The 22,178-nt window shown below is 38.0% G+C and overlaps 1 protein-coding gene across 1 annotated transcript in view; it reads left to right on the plus strand.

Moving 5' to 3' along the window:
- The window catches only part of LOC133042565 (hyaluronan synthase 2), a 31,065-nt gene extending 14,379 nt beyond the window's left edge, over positions 1–16,686 (plus strand). The window contains exons 3-4 of the mRNA XM_061123276.1: positions 12,058–12,159; positions 13,816–16,686. Coding sequence (XP_060979259.1) covers positions 12,058–12,159; positions 13,816–14,745 — 1,032 coding nt within the window. The 3' untranslated portion in view covers positions 14,746–16,686. The remainder of the gene's footprint in view (positions 1–12,057; positions 12,160–13,815) is intronic.
- Positions 16,687–22,178: the final 5,492 nt, after the last annotated feature.

The following is a 22,178-nucleotide window of genomic DNA, read 5'->3' on the forward strand; positions in this document are numbered from 1 at the left end:
ACAGTACTTCTTTCAGTTCATCTGAAAACAGCATGACTGTTGAAAGCACATTCTGAAAAAGAGAAAAAAAAAAAATCTTGTAAAACGGTTAAAACTATCTATGAAAATGCTTACTTTATGCAGTGTGATTGGTTGGAAGTGAAGATTATTTTGAACAGGAGACCCTTCCTTCTCTTCCCCTCCGTTACCTTCTCTTCCCCCTTGGTTCTGACAAATCAATTCCAACATCATTTTCCACACTCTTAAACTCTCCAGTGATGTAAGAAAATAGTGGGTACCCCAGCAGAAGGAGCTGGAGAAAATCTGCAGGACCAAAGGAAGGCTATGAAATATTTTTCACAGAAGCTAGGCAAAATGGGGGCAATGAAAATTTTAATTGGAAAGTATAGAAATTCAAAAGTAAGACACCAAGAAATAGAAAAGGGGAAAAGGAAAACAAAAACAAGACGAAAAAAAAACCCAACCTTCTCAGAACAAAATCTAAGTCATGTTTATTTCACTCCCCAAACAGCATTACCTCACTCCTTGCAACTTGACCTTTGAAAGCATTTGTGATGGTGTTTGTTTGCATGAAAATTAGACAGGCTGTGTCTCTTCATTAATTTCCTGACTGCTAACGCTAGGGTTTTTTCTCTCCTAGTTCTCACTGAAGCTTGCTTCTTTAGAACATTAGTAGGGCTCCTATGAGTTTTCTAGTCATAATTTTCTGCAGATATTTAAGTTAGACTTTGTTCACAATGATACTGAGAAGGAAGAAATTCTCTGACTTCAGATATATATTCGACACTCTTCCTCTTCTTAAACATGAAACCCTTGTTTTTGGAAGATCCATCATATATTTTAGGGCAATTTATCAACACAGAGTAATGCCCACTGGGTCTCTGAGTAATGGGTCAGGAATGAGCACTGGACTCAATTCAATCAACTGAAATTTTAGTCCCAGTTATTAGTAGCTGGTTGACCTTGAGCAGGACCACCTCCCAAATCTCGATTACCTGGTTAGAAGATACCAATCTGTCAATGGATTTCAAATAATTATTTCAAATTATGAATCCAAAGGGGCTTAGCCAAAGTTGCTGATAATGGCATTGCTCATATTATTAAAGCATTTGCTGTTAATCATATAAAAGATAATACCCTATTACAGCAAATGCTTTAATAATATTATGTAGTCCTTATGCAAATTATGATAATTTCAATTGCTAATTAACATGTCAGTGGTTAATTTCACTAATAGTTGAATCACTTGAAACATTTCTTCAGTTTATACCATCTGTGTAAAATCTCTCTTCTAGGGAGTTGATTTCAACCCCCAAGTGTCTCCTATTTTCTAAAACTCGAAAATAAGGCTGATTTAGTTAACTCGAGACATTTTACATACACGACCAGATGAGAGGATAAGATAAAACTTTTACAGTAAAGGATGACTAGGGACCTTACAGAAGATTTGAAGAATGAATCTCTGGCCCTAAAATGAGAAAACATCTGTTTTGATGTTTTGCCTTTAATCCTAGTTAAAACAATTTACGTTTGTCCTTTCTAATCAACACGTCATTGTGTAGTTTTTCTTCTTTTTTTAACCTGCTTTCCCCAAAGCCCCTTCTCCCATCATTTTGTTTGGAATTTTGTTTGTATCCTTGGCAACTTGACTTGGGCCTGTCCAGGAAAAAATAATACAAAGTTTAAAATGTTTGAATAGACTTTTTGCTGGTGCCCTAATCAGGCTTGAGAACTTTCCTTCCTTCAGCATGATGTGTCCAGATAGACTGACCCTAGCAACAGCTGTTAACTGGACCCTAATCCTCCTGAGCCTTATGGTCCATTCAGAGCACTCAAAGAAGGCTAAAAACTCTTTCGGCATTCTGAAACCAGTAAACTATCCTGCCATGCTCCATCCTCCCTTGCTATTTTAACCATTTGTGCCCTGTAAAAACAGAAATTGTGTGAAATTCACTCTAATATAGTACTCTCATCCTTTCTTCTGACTGACCCAGGGTCCAAGAATTGCAGAGCAGAAGCCCCAGGAAGACCAAGGGGGAGGGGGTCGAGGTTTTTGGCTCCTGAGCATTCCAAGTACTTGGATGTGGAGTTCAAGTGGGTTAGGGATGGAAGGAAGCAACGTTCAGGTGCTAATACACGAGAGAGAATGGGGACAAGGGGAAGAAATTGACCATCTGCTCATACTTGCTAACCTGGCTGGAGAACACTGCTTAAGTGTGCGGAGAGATGGCCAAAATGATTGGCTTCCAGTTGCAGCTGGATCCTTGGCACTCATCAGCACTCTTTTCACTTGATCTTGAATAGATGTCTTGCTTATTCCTCTCGTGTCTGTTATTTCGTATCTTCGTCACTCTCCCAAGCAAGGCCTTACCCAAACTCCTCCCTGCTTAACTACAAACAGATGATTTTGCCTGCTACAAAAGAGAACAGCAAAAGCATGGGCTCTGAAGGCTGTCAAGATCTGACTGTCTTCTGCTTACAGTTCCAAGGGTCCCCAGCCTCACCCCCATCTCAAGGTTAACCTTTCTACCTGCATTTCTGAGCTTTCTGGGTTGGCTCTCTCTGGTCTCTTTAAGAACAAGGCTTTATCAGTTATCACCTCTTTATATCTCTCCCCTCTATGTCTAGCCTTCTATAATAATTACTTTTTCAGCCTTGTAGCCACTCAAATAATAAGTGCCAACATGGAATATTTAGGGAAGCTTTAGTCTAAGACAAGCCCAGCGTGGTAGGAAATTCATCTGTGATGCTAGTGGCTGCTTCCAGAGATGAGAAGATAGAAAAGCAGCAGAAGAAAAATAACAGAGAAAATAATATATAGGGAATGAGAAAAAAGGAGAATAAAGAAGATTTTCTTAATTTTCAATCAATGTATTTTCTGGAAAAACTTTCAAAGATGTAGAAAAGTGCAAAAAGCAGAACTAAAATCATCTGCAACAGAGATGGCAGAAATTAGGAATTTGGGATGAATAGATGAGCTATTATATATAAAAGATAATAAAGACCTACTGTATAGCATAGGGAACTATATTCAACATGTTATAATAATCTATAATGGAAAAGAACCTGGAAAGAATATATAGGTATATATTTATAACTGAGTCACTTTGTGGTATACCTGAAACACTGTAAATAAGCTATACTTCAATGAAAAAGAAAAATCATCTGAAGCAAATACCTGACCCATGTATAGATTATAAAATTTAATATTTTTCAGCATATACTTTTCTATTTTTCCTTATTTTAATTTGACATCTAGATTTGATAATCATCTCTTTTCACTGAATATGTTACCACATAAGGGGCTACCAGTCTATGTGACAAAGGAAAGAAAAAAAAAAATAAAAAACAGTATCATCTGATGTCCCTATTAAAAATTTCCCAGGTTAAAAATATACAATAAGTATCAATATTTTCCCAAAGGGAAGATTATAGGAAGCGATTTAGGTACTATATGATTTACCTATACCTAAATCATATAGGTACTATATGGCAGTACCCTTGCTATCCAACATTCTTCTGAGAAGGAGAAAGGAAGATTAAATCATTCCTGATAGTAGAGTTGACCCTAATTGTTCATGGGTTTGGTGTTTGCAAATTAGCCTAATGAGTAAAAATGTATTTATTACCCCAATATCAATAGTTGCAGTGCTTTTGTGATTGTTAACAGACATGCTCAAAGTGGCAAAAAAAGTGAGTCACCTGATGTAAATATTTCCAACTCAGGTCAAACAAGATTATGCTTGGTCTTTTTGTTTCAACTTTTACACTATAAACAAGCAACTTCTTTAGTCTATTTAATAACATGCTTTTCATATTTTTAAGCTTTTTATTGGTGATGTAGCTATTTAAATGGTCCTAAAGTAAAGTGCTGACTAGTGTTCTGAACAAAGGCTGTTTGCCGGAATTTCCTGGCAGTCCAGTGGTTAGGACTCCTCATTTTTCACTACCAAGTGCACAAGTTCAGTCTCTGGTCAGGAAACTAAGATCACCAACTGAGTTACAGTGCTGTTGGACATGAGCTCAATGTGAACGAATCAACAATATATATTAAATAAGGTGACCCAAATAAACACAAATAAAACAAGGTTAGGTATTGATCACTAGGCAAAACTGCTGTGACCAGAGGCTTTGAGGAACCTAACTCTTCTGTACTTCTGCTGGAAGCAATTTTCTGATGTATGCTAATTCATTGTTCATGGAAACTTTGTAGTACATAACTACCGTGGATAATGAGAATTGACTGGAGTATAACATTTGATTGGTTCCTATTTTCTGAAAATTTCTGTTGGACCTTATTGAGAATGTTAATGCAACTTTATGTTCTTCATTTTAGAGGATGAAATTAAGAGCACATTGACATAAGAATGGGGAAATCTGAATTCTTGATTTAACTGATTACTTGCTACAGGCCTCAACTTGTACAACAGATGATTTCTGAGATCACTTACAGCTCAAGACTCCAGTTTAGGGCTGTCTTAATTTCCTAGCAACCTACCTATGCTTTGCAAGAGTATATCATTAGACTTTTCTTTTCATTTTTAATCTATGCTTTTCCCCAAAGTCAGGTTCTTGTATGTAGACTCTTATTTAAGGCCACTATTATGCAATTTCCTGCTTCCCTTCTTTAGAATGGGAATTCCAACCACTTGTAATAAAGGGTGTTTCCTGGCTTAAGTCTTAGAGGTGACAACATTTGGTTTCTCATTTTCCAGCTAGCTTGTCACCTTTGCTTTTGCACTGTTTTAACTTTTACTCGTGTATTAACTTTCCTGAAAAAGAAAAGAGAATAACCAAATGACTCATTTTTCACCTTAAATATTTCACCTGAAAGCAAATATTTTATAACAATTTGGGTAACATATTCTACCAAAGAGCAACAAATAACAACCAAATTGTTTAGGTGTCTGTGATTTAGAGGCTTCCTATTGGCTATATTGAGATCTTTTACTGTAAACCAAATTAGCATAAGAAAGAATAATCCTACCCATGCCCCTGTCCCTCTCCCAAAAGAAAGTTTCTTTTCTGAGGGCATTTATTTTTTCCTGGATTGGTTTCATAGATTAATTTCAAATGATCTTTTCAGTCCTAAAATTATTAGATTTTATGATTTTGTTTTTGCCACTCACAGTCTGCCATAAACTGCTCTCTAATCTTTTTCCCTAGCAGACAGCCCAATCTAAGGACTTAATGGTGCCTGCTCAATAATCCACCTTGTTTAACTTAAATTTGTTGGATGTTGGATTAGGCATTAGTTTCTGCTCTCTGAGTGAGTTTTGGTTTATTTACAGTAATGATAAGGACTCTTCCCTTTGTTGGACTAGTGTTCTTCCTTTTTGCTTCTGGTTTTGATCACTCCATTTTTTAAAAAATATTTCTTTATTTGGCTGCATTAGGTCTCAGCTACAGCATGCAGGATTTTTGTTGGTGGCTCTGGGACCTCAGTTCCCCGACCAAAGATAGAACCTATGTCCCCAGCATTGCAATGAATGAAGATTCTTAACCAGTAGAACTCCAGGGAAGTCCCAATTTATCACTTCTTTTTATTGAGCATTTACTCTGAGCTAGCCCTTATAAGTGCTACACATACAGTATCTAGTTTATTCTCCATTACAACAAACTCTAAGTGGATTGACTTATCCATATTTTTCAACTGTGAAATGGAGACTTACAAAAGTAAGGTAAGGTAAGGAGTTTAAGGCTACAAAGCTACTGCAAGTAAATATAACTGCTCAGTGGTGGATTGAGACTCCAGTTTGTCTGATTCCAAGGTTTTGCTTGACACTTTCTTTGCAGTAGTATGTTTGCTCTGACGTTGTTTAGGGGCCTAGCACTGGCTTGTGTTTGCTAGTGAATAGCTATTGGGGAATTTCAGAATTCTGGCTGACTTCTCTTTCAGGCAATAGCCTGAGGGAAACAGGGTAGGAGGGTCTTTCCATTTACTATGTGGTTAAGTTGTCAAAGGGAAAGTAGTAGTGGGATCCTGACCAAAGGTAAATTTCAAACATATTAGCAATAAATAGTCTCGCTGCATCCAAGTTAAGATGAAGGTCAAGGTTAAGAAAGGGTTGTGCCTTCTAAGCAGACAGAGGATGAAGGCAGTAGCAACAGTAGGGGTCTGGATTTATTTTCAACCTTGTTTCCTCAGGCAGCCTAAAAAATTAAGACTTCCTCTTGCTGCGTAGCTCTCAGGGCCCTTTGAAGTGGTTTGGAGCAGACAGATATGGAGAATCCACCAGTCAGTCTGAAAGGAAATATGTTTTTTTAAAAAGGAGAAACATGGGGAACTTGGCGTTTTAGACCTGAGTCAGGATTTGAAAGACATTTGATAGAACATGTAACAGAATAGTTTTCTTTAAACTATGGTGAGGTAGATTAATGATAAGTGAGGTAAGCTAGAGTGGATTTATAGTCTGATAAGTTATGACTAGACAATGATAGTCTATAACTATTATAGATAATTCCAGACACATTTAAATTTGTTCACTGTGATAAGAGATTCTTAATATGTAATCAATTTTCATGTTCCTTTTAGAGATTCTCTGTCGAGTTATCTATCTGTGGTAAAGATTGCCATGCTCTTTGAGGTGTGGGTTTACTTACAGTATAAAAACATAAAGGTGGTTATCCTGTACAAATGAGTTTGAGCAAATTCCGGGAGATAGTGAAGGACAGGGAAGCCTGGCGTGTTGTAGTTCATGGAGTCGCAGAGTCAGACACGACTTGGTGTCTGAACAATGAACAATGAATGGTATACTTCTCTATGATCCTTTGTAATTACAAGGTACTTTTCTATTTGGTGTCTTACTCCACTATGACTTACTGAAAATTGTAGAAGTGAGATATAGGACTCACTACTTAATTGAGGCTTCTTGATTCTGAAGATATTTGCTCTTATAATAGGCAAATCTTGGCTAGAGAAGAAGATCTAGTTTATTAATATTTTATACTTTTTATGCAGTTACTCTTACTAATTATAACATGTGGAGATGGAGGAGATCTTTTTTAAAAATCTACTAGAATTAAAATTGTGGCTTAGAACATATTTTATCTCAACTTTTAAAAAAATTTTTATGACAGAGAACTCTCCTCCTGCAACCAATTATTGGAGGCCCAGGGTTGGTGAAGTTTGCTTGTAAAACACCTGATAGTAAATTTCGGCTTTGCACACCATATGGTCTGTGTTGTAACTGTTCAGCTTAGCTGTTTTAGTGTGAAAGCAGTTGTAGATAATAAGAAAGTAAATGTGGGTGACTGAGTTCCAATAAATCTTTATTTATGGACACTGAAATTTGAATTTCATATAATTTCCATGTGTCACAATTTTTTTTTAATTTTCTTCAACTATTTAAAAAGATAAAGATCATTTATCTCATAGACCATCCCAAAACAGGTGGCAAGGCTGACTTGATTCTTAGTCCTTAGTTTGCCAACTCCTGTTGTAGACATGCAGAAAGGGGCAGCCCTAACTCTTGGCTTGAGCACTGATGGAGGGGGAGCCATGGCCTTACCCACTTTAACTGATGATTCTGTGGTTATGACTGAGGCGGCTGGTTCTGCCCCATAACATCTTCTTTCTTCGTATTTTCCATTCATTTTATCAAAATTTGGTGACTGCCTTGTTTCCATATCTCCCAGTGAGAAATATTATGACTGGTGATCATGCAATTTAAACAAATTAGAATGATTCATTCAGGGTGGACAGAAAGACAGTTTGATTTGTTCTCAGTTTCCTGTGTGCAGATCATGTCCTGTGGTTTTCCCCAGTGTGAAGTTAAGCTCTTCATGAACTGGTGTATTTTCCCCCACAGCTTCTAGCCCAGAGCTAAACAGCCAACCACTGTGAGGTTATACACTTATTGGTGGAGAGAGAGCTAGAAATCCTGTTTCTCCTAGACTAGTTTCAAGAAGGGCTAGAGTTAAAGCCTTTACACACAAACAAATCAATACTATTATGTCCATGAACATACTTGCTTTCACAGACTGTCGTAGATGGTGGTTTTCTAGTTGGCATTCTATCACCAAATAACATCCAGACATTGAACTTCTATAAAGAACTCTTTAATCCCACTATAACAAACCCTCCCAAGGGATTTCTGAGAGCTTTCCCTTCTGACAGTTAAATTCACCATGTGAACAATCTCTCTCAGAGAACTTCTGGCACTTTGCTGTTGGAAATTGGGAGGGGTAGGCCCAGCTTAAATATGCAGAACCTCAGAAGTTTGGTTCCAATTTGGTCATTTCAGAGAGGCAGTTCCCTTAGCCTGTTTCTGCTCACAAGCAGGAGGAGTTACCTAAACATTAATTCTAGATTGCCCCCTTCCTGTTGTTTTTAGTCTTATTTTAGCTTTCTGGTTTTACCTTTCCCATCTTGAGTCAATAGAGGTGGGTGTGGCCATAAGCTCTGGATGCTGAGAGGTTGAAAGTTGGGTTGAACTTCTGCCTTCACTTTTTACTACCCTAGTGACTGGCCTGCCAGGCTTATAACCGTGTATTTACAAAACAGTGATAAACAAGGCAAGAGAGCGGAAAAACATTGCTATTGGAAGAATTCGTCTAGGTTTCTGAGGTTTTGGATGCTTGGATACAAGTCCAAGTATTAGCAAAATTCTGTTTTTTTTAATGGAACACTAATGCCTAGCTGCTGTCTATTTTTTCCTCCTCTAAAATAAGTCAGACCATGCTGGACTGAAATAGAATGCATCCCTACTCACCCAAAAGGGGCATGAAGTTATTTAGAAAATGCATGTTTCTAAATAGGGACAGTAATATAAAAATTCAGAAATTAACTTTCATATAGCTAATTGACTTTAGAGAGGTGATTTCATTTCTGTAATTTTGGATACCCTATATACTCCTTAAATTATAAATTTCAATAATACATTTAAATTGCTGTTTTCACCAACATTATTTGTTATTAATATACATTAATTTTTTCAGAAAAATCTATTAGTAAAATTAAGCAACATACATTTTAAAAAATTTTGAGATTTCCTAGTTATATATGTGAGGGTCTCCTACAATATACACATAGAAAATCCCTTTGACCTCAGAAGTGTGTGCATGCTCAGTTGCTCAGTCATGTCTGATCCTTTGGACCCCATGAACTGTAGCCTGCCAGGCCCCTCTGTCCGTGGGATTTCCCAGGCAGAATACTGGAGTGAGTTGCCATTTCCTTCTCCAGTTAACTCAAGAGTTCATGCTTCTAAAAATTGTTTTCATATTTTTTCATTCACAACTGGTATATCAGATTCCTACTATTTTTTATAAACCAGTTCAGAGAACTGTAAAAATACTGGCTTTTGATATAACTAGGCTAAGTCTTGATTAAATTAATAGATGTAGCCAGACGACAGAGAAAAACGACGGAACTGCAGCTAACACTCCGGTCTCTGCCAATCATGTCTTTTATTGCTTGTGTGGGGATATGATACTGGTTCATGGTGTGTCAAGTTTGATCACAGAATGTCTTCTTGGGCCTGGCTGAGTCCTCCAGAAAAAGATATGACGTTATTAATATAATTAGAAGTACAGAAGTGACAGCTCTTTTCCTACTTCTGATTTTCTTTGATCCTGTGGAAGAATCTCCATCCACAGGTATAACACACCTAATTCCTCCCTATGAGAACTGACTTAATCTGGTCGGGGAGTATGGAAGGTGTAAGGGGTAGCCTAGTTCCTTCTTTCTTCTGGGAGTGGGCTACTCCGAAGCAGCCATACCTTTCAAAGGGCCATTAACTGTGTCTTCAGGAGGAGACTGGTCCCACTTAGGTGCTGTTCAGAATTGATACATTAGTAATTCTGGGGAACATAATTATAAAACTGGCTACTGCATTGATATGAGCCCTATTTTCCATATCAACTTTATGAGTATATAGGTAATATTTTGGCTTCATATCTCCTTTATTCTTCTGTTTCATTTTTCAGTAAGTTCATAAATCAGCTTGGAAAGAAACGTACTATTTGTAACCCTGCACCTTTGGCCTCCAGTAGAATCTTCTGTGAGCCATTCTTGGGTATAGACAAATTCTAAAAGTTTTCTTGAAGTTGTAATTGGTTTGCTTTCAAAATTGGTTTGCTTTTTTTTTTTTTGCTTGTATAAAGTTCGTTTTTCAAAATAACAATTAGCACTTACAGAAAAGCTTAAGATAATTTACATCTCAGTCAGTTCAGTTGCTCAGTCATGTCTGTCTTTTTGCGACCCCATGAACCGCAGCACACCAGGCCTCCCTGTCCATCACCAACTCGCGGAGTTCACCCAAACTCATGTCCATTGAGTCGGTGATTCCATCCAACCATCTCATCCTCTGTCATCCCCTTCTCCTCCTACCCTCAATCTTTCCCAGCATCAGGGTCTTTTCAAATGAGTCAGCTCTTTTCATCAGGTGGCCAAAGTATTGGAGTTTCAGCTTCAGCATCAGTCCTTCCAATGAATATTCAGGACTGATTTCCTTTAGGATGGACTGGTTGGATCCCCTTGCAGTCCAAGGGACTCTCAAGAGTCTTTTCCAACACCACAGTTCAAAAGCATCAATTCTTCAGTGCTCAGCTTTCTTTATAGTCCAACTCTCACATCCATACATGACAACTGAAAAAACCAATGCCTTGACTAGATGGACCTTTACTGACAAAGTAATGTCTCTGCTTTTCAATATGCTATCTAGGTTGGTCATAACTTTCCTTCCAAGGAGTAAGCATCTTTTAATTCATGGCTGCAATCACAATCTGCAGTGATTTTGGAACCCAGAAAAATAAAGTCAGTCACTGTTTCCACTGTTTCCCCATCTATTTGCCATGAAGTGATGGGACTGGATGCCATGATCTTAGTTTTCTGAATGTTGAGCTTTAAGCCAAATTTTTCACTCTCCTGTTTTATTTTCATCAAGAGACCCTTTAGTTCTTCTTCACTTTCTGCCATAAAGGTGGTGTCATCTGCATATCTGAGGTTATTGATATTTCTCCCGGCAATCGTGATTCCAGCCTGTGCTTCCTCCAGCCCAGCATTTCTCATGATGCACTCTGCATAGAAGTTAAATAAGCAGGGTGACAATATACAGCCTTGATGTACTCCTTTTCTTATTTGGAACCAGTCTGTTGTTCCATGTCCAGTTCTAACTGTTGCTTTCTGACCTGCGTATAGGTTTCTCAAGAGGCGGGTCAGGTGGTCTGATATTCCCATCTCTTTCATAATTTTCCACAGTTTATTGTGATCCACACAGTCAAAGGCTTTGGCATAATCAATAAAGCAGAAATAGATGTTTTTCTGGAACTCTCTTGCTTTTTCGATGATCCATCGGATGTTGGCAATTTGTTCTCTGGTTCCTCTGCCTTTTCTAAAACCAGCTTGAACATCTGGAAGTTCACGGTTCATCTACTTTTGTATATAAAGAGCTAGATGAATACTTAATACTCTTAAAATAAAAAGGTCGTCTGACCATCAAGCTAGTTTCCTTTCTGATGGAATGTCATCTGCTAAGTCCAGGTCAAATGGACATCTTGTTTCAGAGTTATACAACCCACCTTAGAAGACACCTTCCTGTCTTAATTACCATATTAAAATAGAGAAAAATAATTACTGTTAAACATACCTCTTTTTCAATACTGCCATAGGAGTTTTCCATCATCATTCAGACCTGAGGAATAAGATATCTAAAAGCTTGATTTAAGGCAATTAAAAAGAGAGAGAGAGACATTTATGGTGACCAATCCAAGATGTTTTCCAAGACCCGGAAACCCAAGGTGTTACCAGGGATATGAGACTTTCATTGCCAAAATTGAGTACATCCATGGTGAACCAGGAAAACCTGACCATGTTTCATGACATGCCTAGGTCATCACTTCATTTGTTCTTCTCAGCAATATTATTAGCTTAAATACTGAGTTTGCAAGTTCTTTGTATTAGCCATCATATAACAAACTCACATTCAGATGATACTTGCTTATTGAGGCCTTGTGACAATAGGCTGAAGGCATAATATATATATATGTCCAATTTTGACTACATGGAGCATGCTCATTGTCTTATTTTCTTTAACTCATTACTTACTTTCTTTTCAGGTTTGTGATTCAGACACCATGCTTGACCCAGCATCATCTGTGGAGATGGTAAAAGTTTTAGAAGAAGATCCCATGGTTGGAGGTGTTGGGGGAGATGTTCAGGTATGTATGGCTTTATGTTTTCCATGAGTCACTTTTAGTAGCAACTTTTGTCATTGATTTTTTGAATATATATTTATTATACACCAAACTGTGTGCCAGGTATTGTTTCTGGAGACTAGACACTTTAGAATGTGTCTTGTACCCACTGTACTACCTCTTCTACTGTCTAAATTGAAGTAATTTATGATTTCTTTGCTTAACTGTGGGTCGTAACACATGTATGTAGTAGCTGATAAGTTAACATAAAATATAATGTAAGTGTGTAATTTCTGCTGTATCTTTTTAAGCCACAGCTTAATTTTCTGGTAAAATGATGTTGGAATTTAGTGCAAGGATTAAGAAATGGACGTATGGCTGTGGGTGGTTTTTATTACTATACCATATACCTCTATATTTAAAAGCTGAGCAATATATGACTGGTCAAAAAATCCAAATCGGAAAAACTAAAGTAAAAAAGAGAAACTGCAATTCAAATTTACACTAGAGAGAAAGTCAAAGAGAAGTGGATTTTCCAGTTATTATTTCCCGTTATTTGCCATCAATAGAGAAACAATACGTGAAAGCAATATTAACGAAGGTGATTAATATTTATGGATGAGAAAACAATATGTTAAAATATATGAAGATTAAAGTGAATCCTTTGCAAAAATACAGTTAGATTTTAGGAAAAAGTGAGAAGCACATGAACTTTCGACTTTAAATGTAGGTATTATGTTGATGTATAATCCATATTGATATGCTCGGTACCAGTGAAGGCAAAGAAAATGAACTAGAAGGACAAAGGAATACCCTGGTGATTATAAGGAAGCATATAAAATCCAGATGAAAATGGAACAAAATTGAGACAGAGGAGAGAATTAAGAAATATTGCCCCTCCCCCAAAGCTAATAATTTTAGTAGCCTGTATGTAGAGCCTTATTTCAGGATTCCAGTTTTGAGGTGAAGCCAGAGAAAACCCCTTCATCACTAGCATTGCTAAAATTGGAGAGGAAGGAGAATAATAGAGTTGGATGAGTAGGAAAGAGAAGAAGATGGGACTTAAAAACCTTCAAATATTGGATGGTAAGAAAGTGACAGAATAATTTAAAGGCTGAGAACTCAATCCTAAAAAAATCCCAATGTTACAACAAGAGAAAGAAAACATAACGAAGGAGTACAGGGAGTGATGAAGTAAGTAGAAAAAAGTTATTTTTAACGAGTCTTAACACATACATACCACTTATCAAGTTAATCTAGTAATACACGAAGAAAATAAAGGAAAATCATGTTAAAAAGGAAAGAAATCAAAATAGAAGGATAAAAAAATCAAACATGACTCTAGGTAGTAACCTCACAATAGTGCAGATTTTGTTGGTATTTTTAGCTGGGGCTTCAGTTTAGTCGCTCAGTCGTGTCCAACTCTTTGAGACCCCATGGACTGCAGCATGCCAGGTTTCCCTGTCCATCACCAACTCCCGGAGCTTGCTCAAACTTAGGTCCAAAAAAAAAAAAAAAAAAACAGGTCCATTGAATCAGTGATGCCATCCAGCCATCTCATCCTCTGTCATTCTTTATCCTCACAACTTCAATCTTTTCTAACATCAGAGTCTTTTTCAATGAGTCAGTTCTTTGCATCAGGGACTTACCTTTATTTAATTACTTTTATTTTTCTTGCAGATTTTAAACAAGTATGATTCCTGGATCTCCTTCCTCAGCAGTGTGAGATACTGGATGGCTTTTAACATAGAAAGGGCCTGCCAGTCTTATTTTGGATGTGTCCAGTGCATTAGTGGACCTCTGGGAATGTACAGAAACTCCTTACTGCATGAATTTGTAGAAGACTGGTACAATCAAGAATTTATGGGCAGCCAATGTAGTTTTGGAGATGACAGGCATCTAACGAACCGAGTGCTGAGTCTGGGCTATGCAACGAAATACACAGCTCGATCCAAGTGCCTTACTGAAACACCTATAGAATATCTCAGATGGTTAAACCAGCAGACCCGCTGGAGCAAGTCCTACTTCCGAGAGTGGCTGTACAATGCGATGTGGTTTCATAAACACCACTTGTGGATGACCTATGAAGCCGTCATCACTGGGTTCTTCCCTTTCTTTCTCATTGCCACGGTAATCCAGCTCTTCTACAGGGGTAAAATTTGGAACATCCTCCTCTTCTTGTTAACTGTCCAGTTAGTGGGTCTCATAAAGTCATCTTTCGCCAGCTGCCTTAGAGGAAACATTGTCATGGTCTTCATGTCCCTCTACTCAGTGCTATACATGTCAAGTTTACTTCCCGCCAAGATGTTTGCAATTGCAACAATAAACAAAGCTGGGTGGGGCACATCTGGAAGGAAAACCATTGTTGTTAATTTCATCGGACTCATTCCCGTATCCGTTTGGTTTACAATCCTCCTGGGTGGTGTGATTTTCACCATTTATAAGGAATCTAAAAAGCCATTCTCAGAATCCAAACAGACAGTTTTAATTGTTGGAACGTTGCTCTATGCATGCTATTGGGTCATGCTTTTGACACTGTATGTGGTTCTCATCAATAAATGTGGCAGGCGGAAGAAGGGACAACAGTACGACATGGTGCTTGATGTATGATCTTACGTTTGATGTTTGCAGTTGCAGACACAACAAAACCTTAGCTCCTCTAGGGACTGTATGGTATTGTGGCGTCATATAACGCCACCAAAGGAGACATATCGCTGCTGCTGGGACTTGAACAAAGACATTTGTATGGGTTTATTTTAATTCTGCCAAAGGAAAATGATACATCAAGAAGAACAACTCAGATTTAACCTGATATTTCTATGAAAATGGGAAGATTCTTTGTGTATGCACTTTTTCCTTACTGTACATCCGCCTAACAGTGTTTTGCCCTATATACCTCACTAGCCATGCTTTATGTGGGTTATCATGGAAGAAAAGGATTTTGGAAACTCAAGGAAAAGTTCTTTCAACATATACAACCTAACTTATGGACTGTGTTGATAGCTAATTTTTTTTTTTTTAGAATGATTTTTCTGTTTAATTCTACCAAATGAAATGCCAAAGGAAATTTTACAGGCCGTTGGCTGTGCTGTATTTTTATATAATTGTACTGTGTTTTAAAATTTTTGTATGCCAATTTTAAAACAAATTTTGCATATTTTATATTTTACTTCTCTGCCAAAATACACCTGTTTTTCCTTTTTTTTTTTAATAAAATAAGTTCTTAAAAAATTCCTACTTAAAAAGATTTCTACCCAAAATGTGAAACTTGGTTGACATTGTTCATGATAGAAAGAATAAAATATTTCTCTCTCTCTACCTTTAAAATTGAATAGTTATTTCTGTGAAAAAGTGAACTTTAAATGTTTTAACTTTTTAAAAAATTTCTTTTAAAAAAGGCCAATACACCTGTCACACTTAGAGAGTAGAAATTCATACTGTACAAAGAAGTCGTTGAAAATCAAGGCCAAAGGGGTAGGAAAGTGCAATTTTTTCAAAAGATTGAAAAAGGGAATGTTAATTCTTGAAAGAAAATACTAGGCATCCAGCCGTGGACAAAATCTGGGTATCAAAGATAGTCTTTGGACATTCTCACAGTATTTTCCCAGGCTAAGAGCAATGTGGGAAAAATTATCTGTATAATTTGGACAAATACAATTCAGTTCATCTTTTGTTCTGTGACCTGTATTCACTGGATTCTACCTATATGTGGAACATACTTTACCTCCCCCCGCCCTTTTTTTTTCCAGCTTGTTAGTTTACTTTGCATTTCAGTATGAGGTTTATATGGGTGAATGGGATAAAGTATAAGGATAAAGCATATAAATTCAAAACCAGCAGAATCAAGCTCCGGGTGTCCTCTTTAGCTTTCTAGGGAAGATATTTTCTGAATTATACAGATAATTACTTCACCTCTTCTGTTCTTGGCCTATATAAATGTGTCTACAGAGTAGACATGATATCAAGGTTTAATAGTTATATCAAGAATAATTGATACATAAAAAATTTGAAGGATCAGGTACCCTCAGCCTGATTAATTTAGCTACTCTGGGGCCTCAGTTATCCAGTTTGACTTTTGGCATGACCTTGTAGCTGGTGCTGTGTAGACCCATATTAAAAAAAAGACATGTAGAATTTCATGGAAAGCATTGTGATGAAGCAGAAATGTGGAGAAGTATTCGACCATGTTCTTCCTAACTTTCTGCTTCCTTTTAATGCAGACATCTATAGTCCATCCATCCTGCCTAAGAAAAAACTGCACATTCTACCTTCAGAGTACAAAAAGGTACATAACTTCTACAACATAGACTCTCACTGATTGGAGAGCTTGTGGGAAACAAACAGACCATGCCATTAAATGAGATTAAAACTTGAGTTTGCCTTTTTAATTATTTATGTTCTAAGTTAAGCTTGATAACATTCAGATTCTCTCATTCTTATAAAAGATTGAATTAATTGCCTGTATTTATTTTAGCAATTATTCAATGTATTTCCAGCATAGGATGTATAGTATAATTGAATTTTTTTGTAAATAAAATATTTTTGATAAGATTATTGCCTTTTTTTCTAAGGGAAGGGGGAATTCAAACAAAACAATGTTTTATTTTGATTGTAAGGGTATGGATTTAAGAATGGGGTATATAGAAAAATGAACATTGTTAGTCAACAATAGAGGTCATTTAATGTTAATCAGAAGGCAGAAATCTCTAGAGTTGGTATGGTTGGGAATTTAGAAAAATGAGAGAGACAGTCTCAATTAACATGACTTTGTCTTTCTTGAATCTTCTTTTTCTGCTTTGTTCCTGAAAACAGCCCCAATTTAGACAGAAGTTGTTTTACTATAGTAATCTATCATAGTGGGGGAAAAAAACATACATTTCAGAGACGTCATAGGCAAGTTTGTTATAACATTATTTACAAATAACAAAATCTTAACCTAATTTAAGATTTAATAATGTGGGTAATAATTAAATGAATTATGGTATTTCCAAACAATGGACTATAATTACCCATTAAACAAAATGTTCCTAGAGAATATGAGGCTGTTGAAGATGTGTTAGATTTAAAAATACAACCATTTTGTAAGATAATACCGATTTTGTAAAAACAAAAATGTTAAAACATGATTATCTCTACTCGTGGGAATATGACCGATTTATATTCTGTATACATTTTTTTGTATTTTCCAAGTACCTTAATTATGTATTGCTTTTATGATCAGAAAAGGACAATAAATGTTGCTTTTTTCAAAAAGTGGGTTGGGGCATCTAATAACATTTCATGGTTTGAGGAGCTTTAATAGTAATTAATTCATTTTACCACTTATCCCTCAAATTCATCTTATTTCCCAATTCTTTTTATTATTTACTTCCTAAGAATCCTTCATTAACTTCATACAGTTACATGAAAGAACAACACACTATAGCCATTGAACATTCCTGCCACTCAACACCAACATAGTGATGGTTCTAGTCCCAGTAATTTGCTGATAAATGTCACTTGGTGCTATACTAGAGGTTGGCAATCTTTTAATGTAAAGAGCTAGATAGTATACAAGGCAGACTTTCCTGGCCATATGGTCTGTCATGTGACTACTTAACCCTGCTATTGTAGCACAAAAGCATCCATAGGCTGTATGTAAACAAATTGATGTGTTCCAATAACATTTTTTATGGGCTTCCCAGGTGGCGCTAGTGCTAAAGAACCTGCCTGCCAATTCAGGAGACAAGAGATACAGCTTCAATCCCTGTGTCAGGAAGATCCCCTGGAGGAGGAAATGGCAACCACTCCAATATTCTTGTTTGGAAAATCCCATGGACAGAGGAGTCTAGCGGGCTACAGTCCATGGGGTTGCACAGAGTTGGACACGACTGAGCAACTAAGAACTTACCCAGAACAGTATCTATTTACAGTGTTTTTCATCCAGTTCCTCAGCATAAATTCTTTGAAATTAATTTGTTTTTATTTCCCAGATGGTTATTGAGTCTTTTTGCCTTTTCATACTGTTCATGGGGCTCTCAAGGCAAGAATACTGAAGTGGTTTGCCATTGCCTTCTCCAGTGGACCATGTTTTGCATTGAGTCTGTTTTTTGAGAGAGAGAGAAAAAACAAACAAGATAGTGTGAGAAACAGGAGTGTACAGAGAAAAAGTTGTTTAGGATGCAGTTGCAAAAAAAAAAAAAGATGCAGTTGCATCTAAGGCTTCAGCCTATCCATCAAAGTTTCTAGAAATGGAATGGCCCTCCAGAGTTGTCCTAGATTTAGACAAAGGGACCATACTTTTGTTAATACCCCTTCTCCCTTCATATCAATCAGTAATTGGGTGAAAGGTATTCTCGGGTGGGAGACAGGAGAAAAGACTCAGCCTTGGGCAAAGAAGCTCACTTCAGCAATTGGAAATTCCAGGAGAGTAACTCAACTCATTTAGCAACAGTCAGTACTAATTGCTCTGTGTCCAGTCATGCCCGACTCTGCAACCCTATAGCCTGCCAGGCTCCTCTGTCCATGGGAATTTTCCAGGCAAGAATACTGGAATGGGTTGCCATTTCCTCCTCCAAGGGATCTTTTCAACCCAGGGATCAAACCAGCATCTCCTATGTCTCCTGCAGATTCTTTGCCACTGAACCACCTGGGAAGCCCCCAGTACTGTTGGTGACTGGGAGCATAAGTACCTCTGTCCTAAAGCAGAGAAATAGAAATTGCCTCTCCTAGAGTGTACCCATTAAGAATCAGATTCCTAGGTAGTTAGAGCTTCTTAGCTAATAGACCCTAGGTGGACCTTAAGAATCTGTGAAAGTGAAACTGCATTAGTTGTGTCCAACTCTGTGCGATCCCATGAACTGTAGCCTGTCAGGCTCCTCTGTCCATGGGATTCTCCAGGTAAGAATACTGGAGTGGGTTGCCATGCCCTTCTCCAGGGAATCTTCCCAATCCAGGGATCAATGCAGGAGACCTGGGTCTCCTGCATTGTAGGCAGATTCTTCACCATCTGAGTCACCTGGGAAACCCTAGGAATATATATATATATACGTCTCAACAACAGCCACAGTGATTCTCTTGTACTTTTTGCTTCTGTTTTGGTAAAAATTATTCTGATAAACATTGAAGTCAATGTCTCAACTGGAAGAACACTTTTCTTAATATTCTTCTTTTCCCCATTCTCCATCAGAATTTTCCTATTTATCAGAAGACCTTCTGCTTGCCAGATTGCCCGCAATGGATCACTTAAAAAAATATATATATATCTTAGCTGTGGTGTGAGGGGTCTAGTTCCCCAAATAGGGATTGAACTCGGGCCCCCTGCACTGGGAGCACAGGGTCTCAGCCACTGGACCACCAGGGAAGTCCCTACAATGGATCTTTAGATTTAGGACTTCTCTAACACTTGAGAGTTCCTAAGTACAAGGTCCTTTCATTTTTCCTTACATTGCTTCTCACTCATAATTTTCTCTACTTTTGTTTCCTGAAGTGGTTGTAGAATAATGCCGATCACTCCAAAAGGCAGTAAGCCTAGCTCTAACCAATCTGTGATAAAACATTGCAATTTATTACCAAAACTTGGGATGAAATTTCAGGGTCTCCTGGAGGTCTGTCACTTAAACTCTTGGCTTTTCTTGAATGAAAACTGGGTAAGTGGTTGTCCCAAGACTTGCTCTGTACAAATATGCTTTATTACACACAAGTAAGCATGGTACCTCCAGCTGTTTTCTTTGAAGCCCAGATGTGGAGGGTTATTTGTGCCTATAAAGAACATTGGCACTAAGATTGGAAGTCCAGAGTCACAACCTTCTAGATGAAGTTGAAGTTAGAGAGATTGTCTAATCATTGTCATTCTTTATGTTCACATCTTCTTGTATTTCAGAAGAGTAAACTAAGGATGCTGTGGACTCTGGATCTGAAAGGAGAAGCAAAGTAAATTTGGTGCCATGGCCTATACTTAAATTTAGGTTTTCTGAAAATACAAATCCAAGAATCCTCTCTACCAAGCTAAGGTAGGCAAAGGTAACTCACAAGTGTAACAAAGAAAATCTGTGCATGTTCTCTTATTATACAGCAGGAGAATCCTCCATGGAGCAAGAAAGCTTAATCAATTCCAATCCCTCTTACTTAAGAAAAAAGTCAAGACAATCCTTTCTCAGATAAGATAAATCCTTTTTCTAGAGTTATTGATACTAGAGTCAATAAGGCTTCCCACTGGTGCTAATGGTAAAGAATCCACCTGCCAATGCAGGAGACACAGGAGACACAAGTTCAATCCCTGGGTTGGGAAGATCCCCCTGGAGAAGGAAATGGCAGCCCACTCCAGTATTCTTGCCCGGAGCATTCCATAGACAGAGGAGCCTGGTGGGCTACAGTCCCTAGGGTCACAAAGAGTTGAACATGACTGAGTGACTAACAGACCTAAATTCAGAGGAATCTGGCAGGCTACAGTCCATGGGGTCGCAAAGATGCTAGAGTCAGTAGGGCTGAGCACAGCACAGCACAGCCGGCTAGAGTCAGCAAGAACTGGACTAGCATGACCTCCACATGTCAACCACAAAACATTTCTTCTTGGGGTCAACTTTTTTTTTTTCATTAAACTTTTCATGTTAAGATAATTGTAGATTCAACAACATTGTTAGAAATAATACAGACGGGAGTGGCCAAGAAGGCAGAATAAGAAGATTCTGAGCCTACTTCCTCCCAAGACACACCAAAATCACAATTTACAGAGCAACTATCATTGAGAAGGACCTGAAGACTAGATGAAAATGTTTCCCAAAACTGAAGATATACAGAAGGAGCCATGATGATACAGGTAAGAAGGGTGGAGACACAGTGTAGTTCATATCCACATCCCTGGGTTAGTGACCTTCAGGTGGGAGGATAACTGCAATTGCAGAGGTTATCCCCAAGGAGAGAGAGGTCCAAGCTCCACAGTGGGCTCCATAGCCCCAAGGTTCTGCACTGGAGCATGAGCTTCCAGAACTTCTGGTTTTGCAAACAGTTGGGACTTGAGTACAAGGGAATCAGAAGGTTGTAGGAATCAGAGACTCTGCTCTTAAAGGGCACCAGTAAAAGCTACCAAGTTCTGAGTCCTAGCACAGAAGCAGTCATTTGAATGGAGCCTGGGTCAAGCTCACCTGCCAAACTTAGAGAACCTCCCAGAGAGGCAGGAGGCAACTGGAACTTTCTCAGGAGGTGGCAGCCATTTGGGGAGCTTGTTCTGCCCTGAGTACATTGCTGCTAGCTGGTGCCGTTTTGGAGTCCTTGCTCTAGCCAATTAGCACTGTGGACTTAACTTAGCCACAGTGCACTAGGACCAGCTCTGAGATACCCTAGACCCTACAGCTAGATATCATGGGACCATACTGACTCACCAGTGAGCCTGCATCAGCCCTGGGACCCCTGGTCACTGAAGCCAGACATGCTGGTATCCAGCCTCACCCATCAGTGGGCCCCACCAGCCCCAGAACTCCTGAAGTCCTGATGAGTTTCAAATACCGTACCAGCAGGTATGTGTGTGTTCTTAGTCACTCAGTCTTGTCCAACTCTTTGCAATCCTGTGGACTGCAAAGACTCCAGACTCCTCTGTCCTTGGGATTTCCCAAGCGAGAATAATGGAGTGGGCTGCCATTTCATGTTCCAGGGGATCTTTCTGACTCAGGGATTGAACCCTCATCTCTTGCATTGGCAGTCAGATTCTTTACTACTGGCACCACCTGGGAAGACCAGGTACATGCATATAAATACCATGGTAACCACAACACAAAAGTCTAGAATAGTATAATACATACACACAAAAGAAATCCAAATAATACACTAAAAATAATCATCAGTCATAAGGGAGGAGTGCAAAACTAGAAGAAAGGAACAAAGAAGAATACAAAAACAACCTCCAAATGATTAAGAAAACGGCATTAAGTAGATTCCTATCAATTGCTTTACATATAAAGGGACTAATTGCTTCCATCAAGAGATCTACTTCAGACATGAAGACACATACAAACTGAAACTGAGGGGACTTAATATTGTTAAAATGACCGTACTACCTAAGGAAATCT

This window comes from Dama dama, chromosome 21, assembly GCF_033118175.1.
Source record: "Dama dama isolate Ldn47 chromosome 21, ASM3311817v1, whole genome shotgun sequence".
NCBI lineage: Eukaryota > Metazoa > Chordata > Mammalia > Artiodactyla > Cervidae > Dama > Dama dama.